At 41.6% G+C, this 14,802-nt stretch overlaps 1 protein-coding gene across 1 annotated transcript in view; it reads right to left on the bottom strand.

Moving 5' to 3' along the window:
• Positions 1-14,802, bottom strand: part of ccdc57 (coiled-coil domain containing 57) — a 46,829-nt gene that overhangs the window by 30,336 nt on the left and 1,691 nt on the right. Inside the window, 4 exon segments of the mRNA XM_037755982.1 lie at positions 2,061-2,169; positions 5,080-5,190; positions 5,429-5,551; positions 10,705-10,868. Of these exon segments, the coding sequence (XP_037611910.1) occupies positions 2,061-2,169; positions 5,080-5,190; positions 5,429-5,551; positions 10,705-10,850 (489 nt within the window). The 5' untranslated portion in view covers positions 10,851-10,868.

The raw sequence follows: 14,802 nt of genomic DNA, 5'->3' as shown, positions 1-14,802 counted from the left end.
TGTTTCAACACATACACAGTCCATGTACATAATGGCACATACTATCACACACACTATCACACATACCATGGCAGGTATTGCACCGGTAGTGCACTGCACCGTATACCGTGTTGCCCATATTGCACAGACAATAGTCCAATATTACACAGATGCAACATATTTCACTGTCCCAATTTAACATATTGCACTGTCCCCATTTAACATATTGCACTGTCATTATGATAGCCTAATGTTACGAGTTGTTGAGGAGTTTAATAGACATCGGCAGGAATGAATGTTTGTAACGGTTCAATCTGCACCGTGGGACTCTATATCTCCTGCCGGAAGGTAAAAGTTGGTACTCCTGATGTAAGATGTGAGTTGGGTCTGACACAATGTTCTGTGCCTGTGTGATGACAGACTGCTCATAAAGCATCTGGAGGGTAGGGTGGTTTTTGACCCCCATAATCTTCATGGCAGTCTGCACCAGGCGAGAAATCTGTGACCTCAACTGCACAGTCAGGTTACCGTACCAGGCCGTGATGCTATATCTTACAATACTTTCCAAGACAGCCCGGTAGAAAAGTAACATGATCTTCTGCTCCACTCCATAGAACCTGAGTCTGCGTAAGAAGTACATCCGCTGTTGAAGTTTGGAGCAGAGGTTTCCAACATGTACCTTCCAGCTGAGAGTGTTGTCGATGTGGACACCTAAATACCTGTATGAACAGACCTGTGTGATAGGTGTATTTTTAATAACCACAGTCCTGAGGTTACCCACCATCTTTGGGTCAAACACTCTGTCTTCCTCACATTCAACTCAAGATGGTTGTTGTCACACCACTGCACAAATTCCTCTATTTCAGAGAAATAGTCCAGTGGGCTGCTATCCCTGTGTAGCAGGCTGAGTATGGCTGTGTCATCAGAGAACTTAATAATAAAATTCTCAGGATGGGATCGCTTATAGTCATTTGTGTATAATGTAAAGAGGACTAGGGAGCTAACACAACCCTGAGGGGCACCAGTGCTGATGGACCTGGGTTCCGAGAGGGCGCTGTTGACCCTGACCTGCTGCGTTCTGTTTGTCAGAAAGGAGAGGTACCATTTTAAGGTGAAAGGATTTACACTCATCTCCCTCATCTTTCCCATGAGCAAATGCGGCTGCACGGTGTTGAAGGCTGAGCTAAAGTCAGCAAACAACACACGTGCATAAGTTTTTGGATCCTCAAGATGTCTACTTACAAATGAGTGATACAATTAATAGCATCATCTGTGCTGCGGCCTCGCTTATAGGCAAACTGAAAAGGATCTAAATGCACCTCCACCTCCTTCCTGAGCAGTGTCACCATAATCCTCTCAAAACATTTCATGACAATGGATGTCATAGCCACCGGCCTGAAGTCATTACCTTTGGGCACGTTTTTTTAGGGACCGGTGTGATTATTGATTTCTTCCAGAGGGAGGGGATGGTGTGAGAGTCCACAGATTTTTGGAAGATGGGGCACCATGCTGTTGTTAGCTCCTCTGCACATGTTTTAAATAGAAAAGCAGATATCCCATCTGGCCCTGTGGCCTTCTTAGTGCAGAGTTGTTTAAAAAGTGATTTTATTTTATGAGGTTCCATCACCAACCTGGCGTCCTGCTCAGAGACAGAGATTGAGTCAGAAACATCTCTAAATTCAGAAGAAAAGTCCCTTGTTTCAAATCTCAGGTAAAAGTCATTTAGCTCCCTTGCTTTTTGCAGATCGTTGGGGGTGCTGAGATTTTTATGAGATGGAGCCATGTTGGTGATTTGCTTCATAGTATCCCACAGTTTACTTGGGTTATTAGCCACAAAGTTATCTATGGTCTCTTTATGTTTCCTCCTGGCTTCCTTTAGCAACTGATTAAGTTCTTTTTGTACAGTTTTCAGTTGAATTCTGTCCTTATTTTTAAATGCTATTTTTTTGCGATTAATGCAGTCCTTAACCTCTTTAGTTATATATGGTTTGTTGTTCAGATACACAGTTATCTCTTAGACATTGGACACGCATTGTTTCAGACCTTCAGAGGGATGAAAGTGTGTGTGTGTGTGTGTTCACCTGTTTCTGTAAGGTCAGCTCTCCTTCCACCTCTTGTATCCTGCACTGCATATCCCATTTCATCCTTTCATACTCCTCTGTTTGCTTTTGGATTTCACCAGCTGTAGAGCTACCATCCATCCATCCAGCCACCAAAAAGACACAAAGAGAGTTACAGTACCACGCTCAGTCTTGAGATATCCATTACCGTTTGTATCCACTATAGCAATACACACATTAACTTAGCCTGGCTGAACATCAATGCCTGTAGCAGAAAAATAAACAAAATGTAAATGTATTTCTTTGGCAATGACAATTTAGATAAAGTGTGTACAAAGGTCAACACAAACAAAAACAAACTATATTTATTTCTTAGAAAATGAATTTTAATTTCATTTGGACATAGTGGAGTAGATTAGAGCAGTAAAAACACCACAAATTCAGCCCTTCTGTGAACTTATGTGGATTTCCTCTTCCTGTTTTGCAACGTTTATCAGGAAACTTACATCAGCTGAGCTTGTTGCAGGTTTAAATGTCCCATGACTCAGCAGTTTCAAACCCCTCTTTGTTGTTAACATCATCCACACTAGTCTTCACGTACTGTCGATAACTGAACTCAAAGAATATGTTAAATATAAGTTAAATATCTGACAAACTAAAGCGGACTCTGGCCGTAGATTAAAAAAGGTCGAGCCATTTGCTTTGTGATTTAGCTGCTTGATAGAGTGATGGATAGAGTAATGGATAGAGTGATGGATAGAGTGATGGATAGGGTGATGGACAGAGTGATGGATTGGGTGATCATGGTTCCATAGTATCTCACTTCTTTAGCTATCTGAAGTTGGTTTGGTGGGAGGTTTCGCATGATACATTCCCACCTGCCTTAAAGCTACTGCAATCTGTCGATCCGGCTACATCCACACTAATAACTTTTATAAAACGATCATCATTGAGCAAAACTGTAGATAAATGGTTGATGAATGAACCAGGTGTGTAATATAGTGTGATGCTTGCATTCCTCTGATTTCATGTGTTTTTATGTTCCATCTTAAATCCATGTAAATGCAGCGTTTCTCTGTAAACCAGTGCACCCAATATATATGCCAGTTTTTAATGCCTCCTGGCTTCCCCTGGTAACCGTGGTAACCCTGTGTTTAACATCACAACACTATGGATAATGGATAATTCCTCTCAGGCAAAGTCTGCAGAACTGTGCAAAATGTCTGCGAGAAAGCCCTCATGCACTTAACGACTAGACAGTGGGATAGCCCTAAGCCTTCGCATACTTAGGGGTAACGCGCCTCAAGGTCTGTGAGTCCGTGAGTGTGGGCACTGGGACTTCACTGCGCTTGCGGACTTTGCGGGCGCGTTCCTGGGAAGTCTGCGAGTGCTGAGGGCTGTCCAAATCCACAATTCATCCAGTCCACAAGGGGCCTCAAGTGGATTTTCTGCAGACTTCCAGAGAGTATGCTTGGGGTGCAGAATTCACCAGACTTCAATGATTTAATTACCCACAGTTCTTTGCAATACTGATGTATCATAGTTTTTTGCTGACTAAAAAAAACAAAACAAACTTATTATGAAAGTGTAGAAACAATTACTGTATTGAAATGTTACCTGAATCGTGTAGGCCAGAAATAATATTTAACCACATCATAATACAGAAATATGTACAAGTATAGGCTGGAGGCTACTATAGCAGCCTACCCTATAGAAGCTGTGTAGTGTAATGCCATATAGGCGAAGAAAGATGGCTAACAACGCTAACACAGGCCAGTTCCCAACCTTATTCATTTCATATTATATGCATAACAATAACAGTACAGCTGCACAACTGATAAACTGTACAATTAACCCAAATAGTGCACAAAATATATAAGGAAGGAGTTTTTAATACATTCTCTGTATTATGTATATATTTTTATTTTTAACAATCATTCATACTTAATAGGCTTCTTTTTTGACAGATTCAGTGTTTTCTTCTCCCTGACGCTTGGCCATTGTTCTATCAGCTCTTTGTTTGTTTTTTAAGCAGGACGAGGCTGTTTAGCAGAGAGGGAAGGCTCTGTGAATAGAACTTGTGTTCAGGTCTTCACCGTGTCCTCATCCTGTTTTTCTCTTAAATATAACTCTGAATTTTAAAAACAACAATTTCTTCATGTCTCCAACGTTGTTATGTGGTCTGTTTTTATGTTTTATTTAAAGGTCCCATATTGAAAAAAGTGAGATTTCCAGGTCTTTTACATTATAAAGCAGGTTTAAGTGCTATAAAAATATTGTTAAATTATCAAAACGCTCAATATACGGAGAAATACACACAGCCTGTATTCAGAAATTTTGCGTTTAAAACAAGCCGTTAGGATTTCTGTCCATTTGTGATGTCACAAATATACAATATTTAGACCCTTGACATAATTTTAAACGTAAACATTCTGACCTGACAGGAAGTACACATGGACCATTACGCGGTTTTAAACATTAACATTCTAAATATGTCGCAGTTTAATTCCTGTTGCAGTGTATGTGAATGACATCAGCTGACAAGAAGTAAACATTGACCCAAACTGTCGCCTAGCAACGCAATTCTGTTGCAATTCCGTTGAAATGCATTAAAACGGAGTGTTTCAGACAGTGGGTAATTACAGGTATATTCAGGCAGACAGTATGAGAAAAATAAAGTTTTTTTTTAACATTACAGCATGTAAACATGTTCTATTAGAAACAAAAAATACAAGTATGAACCTGAAAATGAGCACGATATGGGACCTTTAAATAAAACTCTGAACTTTAAAAATAACAATTTCTTCAAGTCTCCAACGTTGTTTATGTGGTCTGTTTTTATGTTTTATTTAAAACAACTAAAATATTACTGAGGCATTTAGCTGTTATTGTGTGGCGGGGTTCACACTTTCACCACCAAAGACTAACTTAACTGGCAACGTTCCGATGGTAAATTTAGAACGTGCCAACGCTAATTACAACTGTAATTGTTCTTTTGCCTTTTCTGTTTCTTATTCTCGGTGTCTTTCCTCTGACTCACCGCTTGAGCTCGTCCAGCTGCAGCCGACTTTTACTGAGCTCCTCCTGCCTATCCTCAGTCTGCTTCTCCAGCCTGGCAACCTGCATACAGAGCTGGTTCAGCTCCCCCTGCCTGCAGATGGCAACAGTATGTCAGTATTAGTCCACTGAGACAGTCACTGTGTCTGCTGGGGCCATAATTAATGGATGTATCCCATGATCTATTGTAGAAGTTTTCTCCTCCACACAGAGACACAGTACATGCATGATTACATAAAAAAAAATAAAAATAACTGAAGGATTTATTTAAATGTTGCACATGAACGATGCCTTCCATGACTTCACATTGAAGAGGGTCAGATGAACTGTACCTGTTGTGCTCCACAGTCCGAGCTCTGGCAGTGAGGACATCATATCTCTCCAGCTCTCGGTCTCGTTCATCCAAGATGGCCAGGTTGAACTGGAAATCTTCCCTCAGTTGCTGGTAACGTTCTCTGACAAATGAAACATTACAATTAATTAGGGATGCTAATTTTGAAAAATGTCCTTAACTGATAACCGACCCTCGTAAATCGACAAGATTTGTGCCTCGCATGCAGCGGTGTACCAGCTGCAGGAGCACAACAGATATTCGTTATATTATTATCATATTCGCTACGATGCTGCGTGTAGTGTCGCGGACATGCAGCCACTTTCCCAGTAAAAGTCTCCACCGCACATTTAGTTTAGTTTAGCAGGTTGTCAGCTGTGTGTCTGCCCGGCATAACTTTAGCGAGTGTCCAACAAACAGTGTGTGTGTTTGTGCTACGTTAGCAGCTCTAGCATTGCCGGAGGCTTCGTGCTCGCTGACGCACACATAGTCTGCGTAACTTTAGTGAGTTTCCAACAGACCGTGTGTGTTGGCGGTGAGTGTGAGGTTGTTGGTGGCGTTCTAGCTGTGAACGTAGGTGTAGCAGTGTGTGTGCAGTTTATTTGTCGGTGAATAAATGCTACGAAACTACAACTCCTCCGCTCCGCTCAAGCGAGCCAGAGACCAGAGCCGACTTCCTGTATCCTGTAACTCCAGCTCCGCCTCTTAAGGTGGGCTGTTAAGGTGGACCAGCTTTTCTCTTAAAGAGACGAGTCGCTCCTCTGAGCCGCTCAGCTTTTTAATGAATTATTAACATTTCTTTTAACCATTTTAACCGATAGCGTTAATCGGTTAAAATGCTTAATGTCCATTAACGGTTTAACGGTTAATTATTGACATCCCTACAATTAATTATGTCATGTTTTTTTTTTTGTTTTTTTCACAATATTTTATTGAATTTTCAATTTAAAAATGTAATACAAAAACAGAAAGGGTGAATGCTGACATGTACTGTAAAGAGCTTTGAGTGGTCGGAAGACTAGAAAAGCGCTATATAAATGCAAGTCCATTTACCATTTTACAGAAGTCTCAGGGCTTGGATACATTATACAGATCAGGGTATACACAGCTAAGGCAAGGCAGTAAAATGCCCAGAAGAGAACATTAAACATTCATGGGGGGCACTGGAAGGGCGCCAGTCCACAGTGCAATGCCCCCTGAGTATTAAATCTGCTCTACAGTTCGGGAGGTGATTTAGAAAAGGTGCCCACAACTCATCGAAAACCCTCTCATTCCCCTTCAAGATTGAGCTCAAGCGCTCCATTGGGAAAACTTTAACGATTTTTCCATTCCACTGGTTAACACTAAGAGGTCTGGGCTTAATCCATTTGAATAGAATGCATCTTTTTTCTAATAGGAGAAGCTTGGGTTATCTTGCTAATCTTGCTAATGATGTAATGTTAACTGGTTATCACTGTGTTCGAAAAGAAAGACATAGCTAAAGTCACTAAAGTCAAGTCAAGTCAATGCTATTTATATATACAGTAGGTAGAAGGTAATCAAAAATAAGCAGCTAGCTGAAAGTTAAGGTGAAAAGTTGAGTTTGAAGTTTGGATTTAAAGGCCTCAATGGGGTCAGGCTGTCTATCAGCAGGAAGGTTATTCCAGAGGAAGGGGGCACGATAATAAAAGGCCCTTTGGCCACTCAGGGAACAGACAGTATTCCGAGAGAGGAGAGAACTGGGTGGAATATTAAGGTTGAAGTCTGATCTGACATGGATGAGGAGTCAATGAAGGGAAGCTAAAGATTCTAAAGCCTGGCACACACCAGGAACGCCAGGAGCGCGTGGCGGCTGCGTTACCTGTTGTTTTTTATTTTGGCGTCCGTGTTAACAGGTTAGAGCAGCCACACTGCCCGCGTGAGACACGCGTCTCACGCACGTCACACGCGCGTCTCAGCTGCGTCTCTTCTAGAGAATAGAGGTCTCGCCTATTTTTGACGCGTGCTGTGCATTTCACAGCAGCAACAGATCTATCGACTGTATATTAACATCATACCAGCAACATTACTACAGTTTCGATGTCTAGACATCTGTAGAATATATCACAGACAGTGAAGGTGATCTATTGACAGTATATTAAAGGTCCCATATCGTGCTCATTTTCAGGTTCATGCTTGTATTTTGTGTTTCTACTAGAACATGTTTACATGCTCTAATGTTCAAAAAAAACTTTATTTTCCTCATACTGTCGGCCTGAATATGCCTGTATATACCCTCTGTCTGAAAAGCTCTGTTTTAGCGCATTTTGACAGAATTGCGACGGAATTGCAACAGAATTGCGTTGTGAGGCAACAGCTTGGGTCCATGTGTACTTCCTGTCAGGTCAGAATGTTTATGTTTAAAATTATGTCAAGGGTCTAAATATTGTATATTTGTGACATCACGAATGGGCAGAAATCCTGACCGCTTGTTTCAAATGCAGAGTTTCTGAATACGGGCTGTGTGTATTTCCCTGTGGATTGAGTGTTTCGATACTTTCAAAGTATTTATATAGGACTTAAGCCTGCTTTATAATAAAAAAACATAAAAATTTCACTTTTTTATAATATGGGACCTTTAACATCATACCATCAAGATTGCTACAGTTTCGATGTCTATCTGTAGAATATGTTACGGAGATGAAAAAAAGTAAAGACTTATTTTTAAATCAACACATCCTGCTTTCATTTCAAAATAAAAGCCCTCAAGCGTTTTTTCTGTGGACAGAATTCCTTCATTTGTTAACACAAGGCTTTTATTCTGATATCTGACCAGTCATTGCTGTGGAACATGCAGTGACTTAGAGAGCTCCATGAATTGATAAAGTATGGGGTTTAAATCAACACTTCCTGTTTTCATTTCGAAATAAAAGCCCTCAAGCGTTTTTTCTGTGGACAGAATTCCTTCATTTGTTAACACGAGGGTTTTATACTGAAATATGTGCCGGACAGTGTTCTAGAACATGCAGTGACTTGGAGAGCTCCATGAATGAATATAGTACGGGGTTTTAATTGTGGATTATTACTTTTATTTACAAATTACCACACGTGTCTTAACCTTTCTCCATCTAAAATAAATATAAATTAGATTTTTAATGAAATGAAATGGCCATTAAAAGGCAAACTCTATGTAGAAAGAAAGAGCTGACAGCAGCAGCAGAAACGCAGCTGACAACGGCACCAATACCACTTTAAGGCAGCATGGCGTTAACCTCTCATCACCATCTTTCGGGTCCTATCGCACGCGCTCACGCTCTCGCTCCAGCCGGTGGTGAGCCCAACCCCGCGGGGCCAAGATTTCACCTCAGCCGGCGCGCGCCGGCCTTCACTTTCATTGCGCCACAGGATTTTGCTTGCTCCCTCTGACTCGCACGTACATTAGATTCATTGGTTGGATGGGTTGCAAGCATCACCACAGACCCCTGGCACCTTTTACGTGGACCGTGCCCCGATCTGGGGGCACATCACGGTTGGGGCGCACTAAGGACAGTCCGCCCCGGTGACACTTTGTCCACGGCCCCGGGAAGCACCTTCGCCCCGAGCCTTTCCAAGCCGACCTAGAGCCGGTCGTGGAGCACCGCCTTGTATGCGGGACTCACCAGCCTGCCGTGTGTCGCTCACACCCTCCAGCTCGCTGTTAAAGAGGGTATATTTGCACAGAGAAGTACTCGTATCGGTACTCCGTATCGGCGAGTACCCAAATGTAAGTACTCGGTCTGAAAAAGTGGTATCGGTGCATCCCTAATATCTTGAGGTCAGAGGGACCCCTTAGCCTTTCACCATGCCAGTTTTTCCTCTCCAATATTTAGCGTAACTTTGTAGCATTATTTAGCATTCTTCCTGGTTTTCTAGTTCATATGATACCAGTACGTTCACTCTAAAACTAGCTCTAGCTCTAAAACAGCCTGCTACAGTCGGCCGAGGGTGCCGGCGCCCTCAAGGAATGGAAGAGGTTAATACACACTTGTGCCATGAGTGGTAGAAAACTTCCAATCTCCTGCAGGCCTGCTTAAGAGCACGTGTTTCCTCAGTAAACCAGCGTGTTGACCTCTTTGACCTTCTGGATTCGGTAGGAATGATCTCGTAGATGACAGCCGGGGTCATCCGAAGTCACACTTGACTTTGTTTGTATAAAACCTTGACCTGCGTGTGCGCGAGACGGAAGAAATTCAGTGTTAAAGCACTGCATCTGCCGGTCATCCAGGATTCATGAATCATAGTTACATTAGTTTGTGTTTGTTCAGACTGTGAGATATCATTCTCTGACATTTCTGCCTCCACTCCAGTACAATAGAGGTGGTTGGAATTTAGTTTGTGGTGCTCATGGCATTGAAAATTACATTTAAACATTTCAAAAGCATGCAATAGAAACGTGTCTTTCCAGACACAATGTCCCGGTTACTCTTGATAATCCTCAGACCTCCATTGTATTGGGTTGGAGGCAGAAATCTCTGACACATATTTCCAAACCTGTGCAAATAAAACCAAAGCTGTCTGCATGCAGAGATACCATCACAGGTAGGTGAGGAAATCTGTTCTTTTGTTACGTGGCGTAACCCTTTAAGAGTTCAAATGTTCTGACTGTAGTCCTGTCATCAGCATTTCACTTTACTGGAGACTTGATTACTCAAACTTTTTCTATTTATATTTGATTTCATTACAAATAAACTCAGTGTGCTTTACACAAATCAAGACACAAAACAGTATCCATCCAAAGACAGTAGAGAGTCTCACACTCCTCATAGTTAATCAGAAGAAAATAGAAAAGACATGGCTGAAGACATGATTGACAGCAAACTAGGGCTGAAACGACTGGCAGAAAATTGATTTCTGATTTATATTTTATGAAGCACAAATTCCAAACATTATTTTCAAACAAGGATTTGCTGCTTTTCTCTGTTTTATATCATTATAAACTGAATATATTTGGGTTTTGCAGTGCTGGTCAAATAAAAATAATGAATTTGAAGACATCCCCTTGGGCTGTGGGACATTTTTCACTATTTTATAATATTTTACATACTAAAATATGACTCAATTAACTTAAAAAATAATCAACAAATGAAGAGAAAGTGAATATAATTGACAGCAAACCAAACAGCTCCATGTATTGATGTTTCTTTATGAAGAGCCTGGGGTCCAATGGCAAATCCTACATTTTTAAAGGCATATTTCCAGCTAAAAGCTGAGGTGCACAATGGAAGTCCACATATACTGTTCTACTGTGATTCTGATGTGAGGTGGACGTAGACGAGGTACCTGAGGGAGCAGCACTCCTCCTGGGCCTTTCTGAGGGAACTCTCCAGTTGATGAACCCTTGCAGCCAGGAGCCCCTTCCACTCCCTCTCTTTACTGGCCAGCTGGATCTCCAGGTCTCCAGGTCCACTGTCCCCGTCTGACTGCATGGTGGAACCGGGATACACCTAAGAGACACAATATAGGTCGTCATGCAATGCAACACGCAGTATGCAGTCGTCTTGTTTCCTGAAGCAATGCTAACAGTGTTTCTGTGCTACACATTACGGAGTCCCTGGATTCTCTTGTATGCACAGGATCCTTTTATTTATCAAGAATTATTTATTTAACAGAAAACACAGTTTACAAAACAATAATTAAACAGAAAACTTAACATACTGTATCCCAAAAGGGAAAATGTAGGGAGAACAGGGATGCGCTCGAATAGTCCTTTTTGCTTAGGAAGGTTCCTAACGGAGTAAAATGACCTGGAAGTACCTCAGTAGCAGCCATGATGAGAGCTGTTCAAATTCACCAAATGCTGAGGAAAGGAGCTTCAATGCTTCCTTTATTATCTCCTTTAGCAGAGGATACATTGGACCATCCTTTACCAAAGGAAAAGAGATAATAACATCCCACAATTCCTTGCGGCCGCAGCATTTAAAGCGACGCATCATTCGGCCGTTCATGATAACAAACAATATGCTGATCTTGCATTATTTTCATACGCTCATACACTAATTGGGATTCATGTATAATATTAGTGGACAGTGACAATCATTTTGTTTCACTTTATTTTTAATTATTAATTTATTTCGAACGTGACAAATACCTCAGTAAAAACAACAACAAGAATAATTAATAAAATGAACAGTAAACAATCAATTAACAAATAATCATGTCCCAAAAGAAGTATATGGTCCTACCCCTTCTACAGCGTGTCACTGAAAGACCTATTTAAAACGTACAGGATGAAGCTGCGCCTTTTGTAGTCCATCGTCAGAACATTGTAGTTTTTCCATGGCAGACTCGCGTCACTAACATCCGCCACCGTCGCATCATAATTACGGAGCCTAGTGAAAGAGCAGTCAGATTCTCTGAACACCACGGTTGTCTTTTCCTAAGTCCTTCTGAATTATCCTTCTCATCTTTCCTTGACCTCATGATGTTTTCCATCGAGGTCAAGGAAAAGTGGTTAGGAAAAGATGTTAGGACGTAATTTTTTGACTTTTCGAACGCAACCCAGTTCTTGTTTGTGATTAGACATAACCCACCACTGACGTATGGGTGTATTGTGGGATGCTACTGGGCCTTTATAGAGTTGGTTATTGGAAGGAAGAATGTTGGGCATATAGGGTTCCCAAAGTAAAAATATTATTCATTTTTGGAGCATTTCTATGGCAGGAAACGGTCCTGGTTGAATCCTCTGCAGTCCATAACATGGGGTCATGTTGTTGTGTTTTGTGAAACAGCCAACAGAGAATAGATCTGGCTGATCATGATGTACGATGATAGAGATGTACGATCCAAGATGGAGCCACGGATGGCCGCCTCGGTGTTGTGCTCTCTAACTGTGGACCAGGGTCTGAAATTAACTTTTTTCACTTCCTGCCACTGTGGCAGCAGGCAAGTATTTTTTTTTGTCTGCCACTCAGAAATTTGATCTGCCACTTCTGGAATCTCTGCGCTAAATGAAGGAATAACATTTTAGATCTGATGTCATTCAATGTTCGATATATTTTACACAAAAATCATTATATACACGGTAAATTACAGTGTTGTAATTAGACCGTGGAGGGAGGGTACTGTCCACAGTACTGTACTGTACTTTGTTATTGTTAATGTAGTGGTTATTTGCATAAAAACACACGAGTCAAATGATTATGAATATTTAAATACTTGCTTTGATTAAATAAAATCTTGGAAAGTTGTTATGAAGTTTAACAGGTCATAATTCTCTCTCTCATATCTATTTTATATTGATGTGAAAACATCTCCTTCAAACAACTGGATTTATTCAAGTTTCTCACCAAAAACTTAATTTTACGAGATTACATTTGAACACATCATGATAACGTTGTAATTTACCTTCGCCCAATAGTCATTTTTCCTGAGCAAACTTTGAACGCCTCATAATAACAACTGAATGGCACCTCCGTTAACGTTAGCAGCTCTTTTATTTATCCAGTCAGGACTGTGCTGCCCACCGGCTGCTAACAGCTATTGTTGATTTGTTGTCCACAATGTCGCATTATCAGGTATAAATAGGGTGCGTCCTGTCAGGTTTAGTAGTAGTAGCGCCATGCTGTTGAGCGCTTTTTTTTCTCTCCGCCATGTCTCTGGTCCAAAACGAACTGAAACATGATACAGCGTGCATATGCGCCATTGTGCAGCGTAATTGACGGAAAGCAGAGGAATCGATAGTCAAGGAGGCATGAGATGTCAAGAAAGCGGAAAACAACAGTTCTCTATTCCCATCACTAGTTTTCCCTGCCTGCCAAAGTGGCAGGTGTCCTGATGATTTCACCCGCCACTGCCAACAATTTACCCGCATTTGGCGGGTGGCGGGTGCTAATTTCAGACCCTGCTGTGGACATAACAGTCCGGTCTATTCCTCACCTTTATCTGTCCAGCTGCATTGTACTCGTCCCTGGCTGTTATTTTGTATTTCTGTGTGAGTACACTGAGAGAGATGCAAAGAAGCACAGTCAAATCCCCTGTATGTGCACACCTACTTGGCAAATAAATCTGATTCTAAACTCTTTCTTGTACCTTAGAAAACCAAAGGACAAAGGACAAGACCAAAATAAATGAGACAGCAACCCCTCAGCTAGTTTATACTGTCCTGCCACATCATGAAGAAGCTGCTGGATAGATTCTGTGACCAACTTTAAACTGTTTTAATTTTTATCCATGATTTATAATCCATATCTGTGATCAAAGGTCCCTCATTCCAGATCTCATCTGATAACTTAACATTTAAATCAGAGAATCTTCATCTCTAAAGTAGGGCTGACAGCAGCAGTAAAACCGGATATTAAATATGTAGTCAAAAAAAAGATCACACAAAACACAACCTCATAATGAGGAATGTAATGTTGAACATCAATTCATTTGCAGATAACAGGAGGATGTGACACTGCTATTCAGACATGGTTCTGTGGACCACAGCTGGAAAATCAGCGCTGCTGGTGGAACTCACGGTGACATGGGAAGAGGGGTTGGAGGCAGCCCATGAACGGAAGAGGGCAAAATATGCTGACCTGGTCGCAGAGTGTAGGGAAGGTGGATGGAGGTGGATGGAGGTGGGTGCTAGAGGCTTTGTTGGAGACTCAACACGTCTGCTCAAGGACCTGGGGCTACGGGGAACCAGAGTGCATACGGCAACCAGGGAGGTATCAGAAGAGGCAGAGATAAGGCAAGCTTCTGGCTCTGGCTGAGAAGACCGGACAAAGCATGGGGAGTAAGCAACTCCTGAAGAAGGTTAGCTGCAGGGAGTGTCAGGGAGACGTCCCTGTTCACTGCCCAGCCACCAGGAGATGTTCTGGGTTTAGGGGTGAAACATCAATGAACGGTGGTCCCCAGCTGATGACCCTGCAGCCAACTAAGTGGGCACCGGTGGAGGTGCGGCAAGCCTAGTGCTTGGCAGGAACAACACCCACCAGTACAGATAAAATGAGGTGTAAATCAAGTTGTATTAATAAAGTTGAGTCCATCTCATGTGAACAAGTTATCTGGTAAAGAAACATTTGAGTTCTTAGATAACATGGAAATCTCCAGGATTTTCATTAAATAAATGTCTGTTAAAGCTGAAGTAGGCGAGATCGGAGCAAATATGATTAAAAAAGTTATTTTTATAAAAGTCGCTATTGCTGACAGTAGTACATAAAAAGGGTAAACTGAAAAAAAATCATGTGTCCTCCGGTGTCCTCCGGTGCTCCTAACGGCATCTGCAGGATTTCACAGACCGGAGGAAAATAACCAGTCAGAGCTGATCAAATATGAATCAATATTCTGTTACGTTAATGCCTATTTCTCTCTTCAGATGTTCTCAGAATCATCTTGTAGTGCACGGTTTAGCTGTAAAATGAGAAAGTTTGTGACCCGGCAGCCATGCTGAGA

The sequence above is a fragment of the Sebastes umbrosus genome, chromosome 20, assembly GCF_015220745.1.
Source record: "Sebastes umbrosus isolate fSebUmb1 chromosome 20, fSebUmb1.pri, whole genome shotgun sequence".
In the NCBI taxonomy this organism is placed as follows: Eukaryota; Metazoa; Chordata; class Actinopteri; order Perciformes; family Sebastidae; genus Sebastes; species Sebastes umbrosus.
The sequence above is the reverse complement of the archived record's forward strand: the minus strand, read 5'-3'. Positions and strand labels throughout refer to the sequence as shown.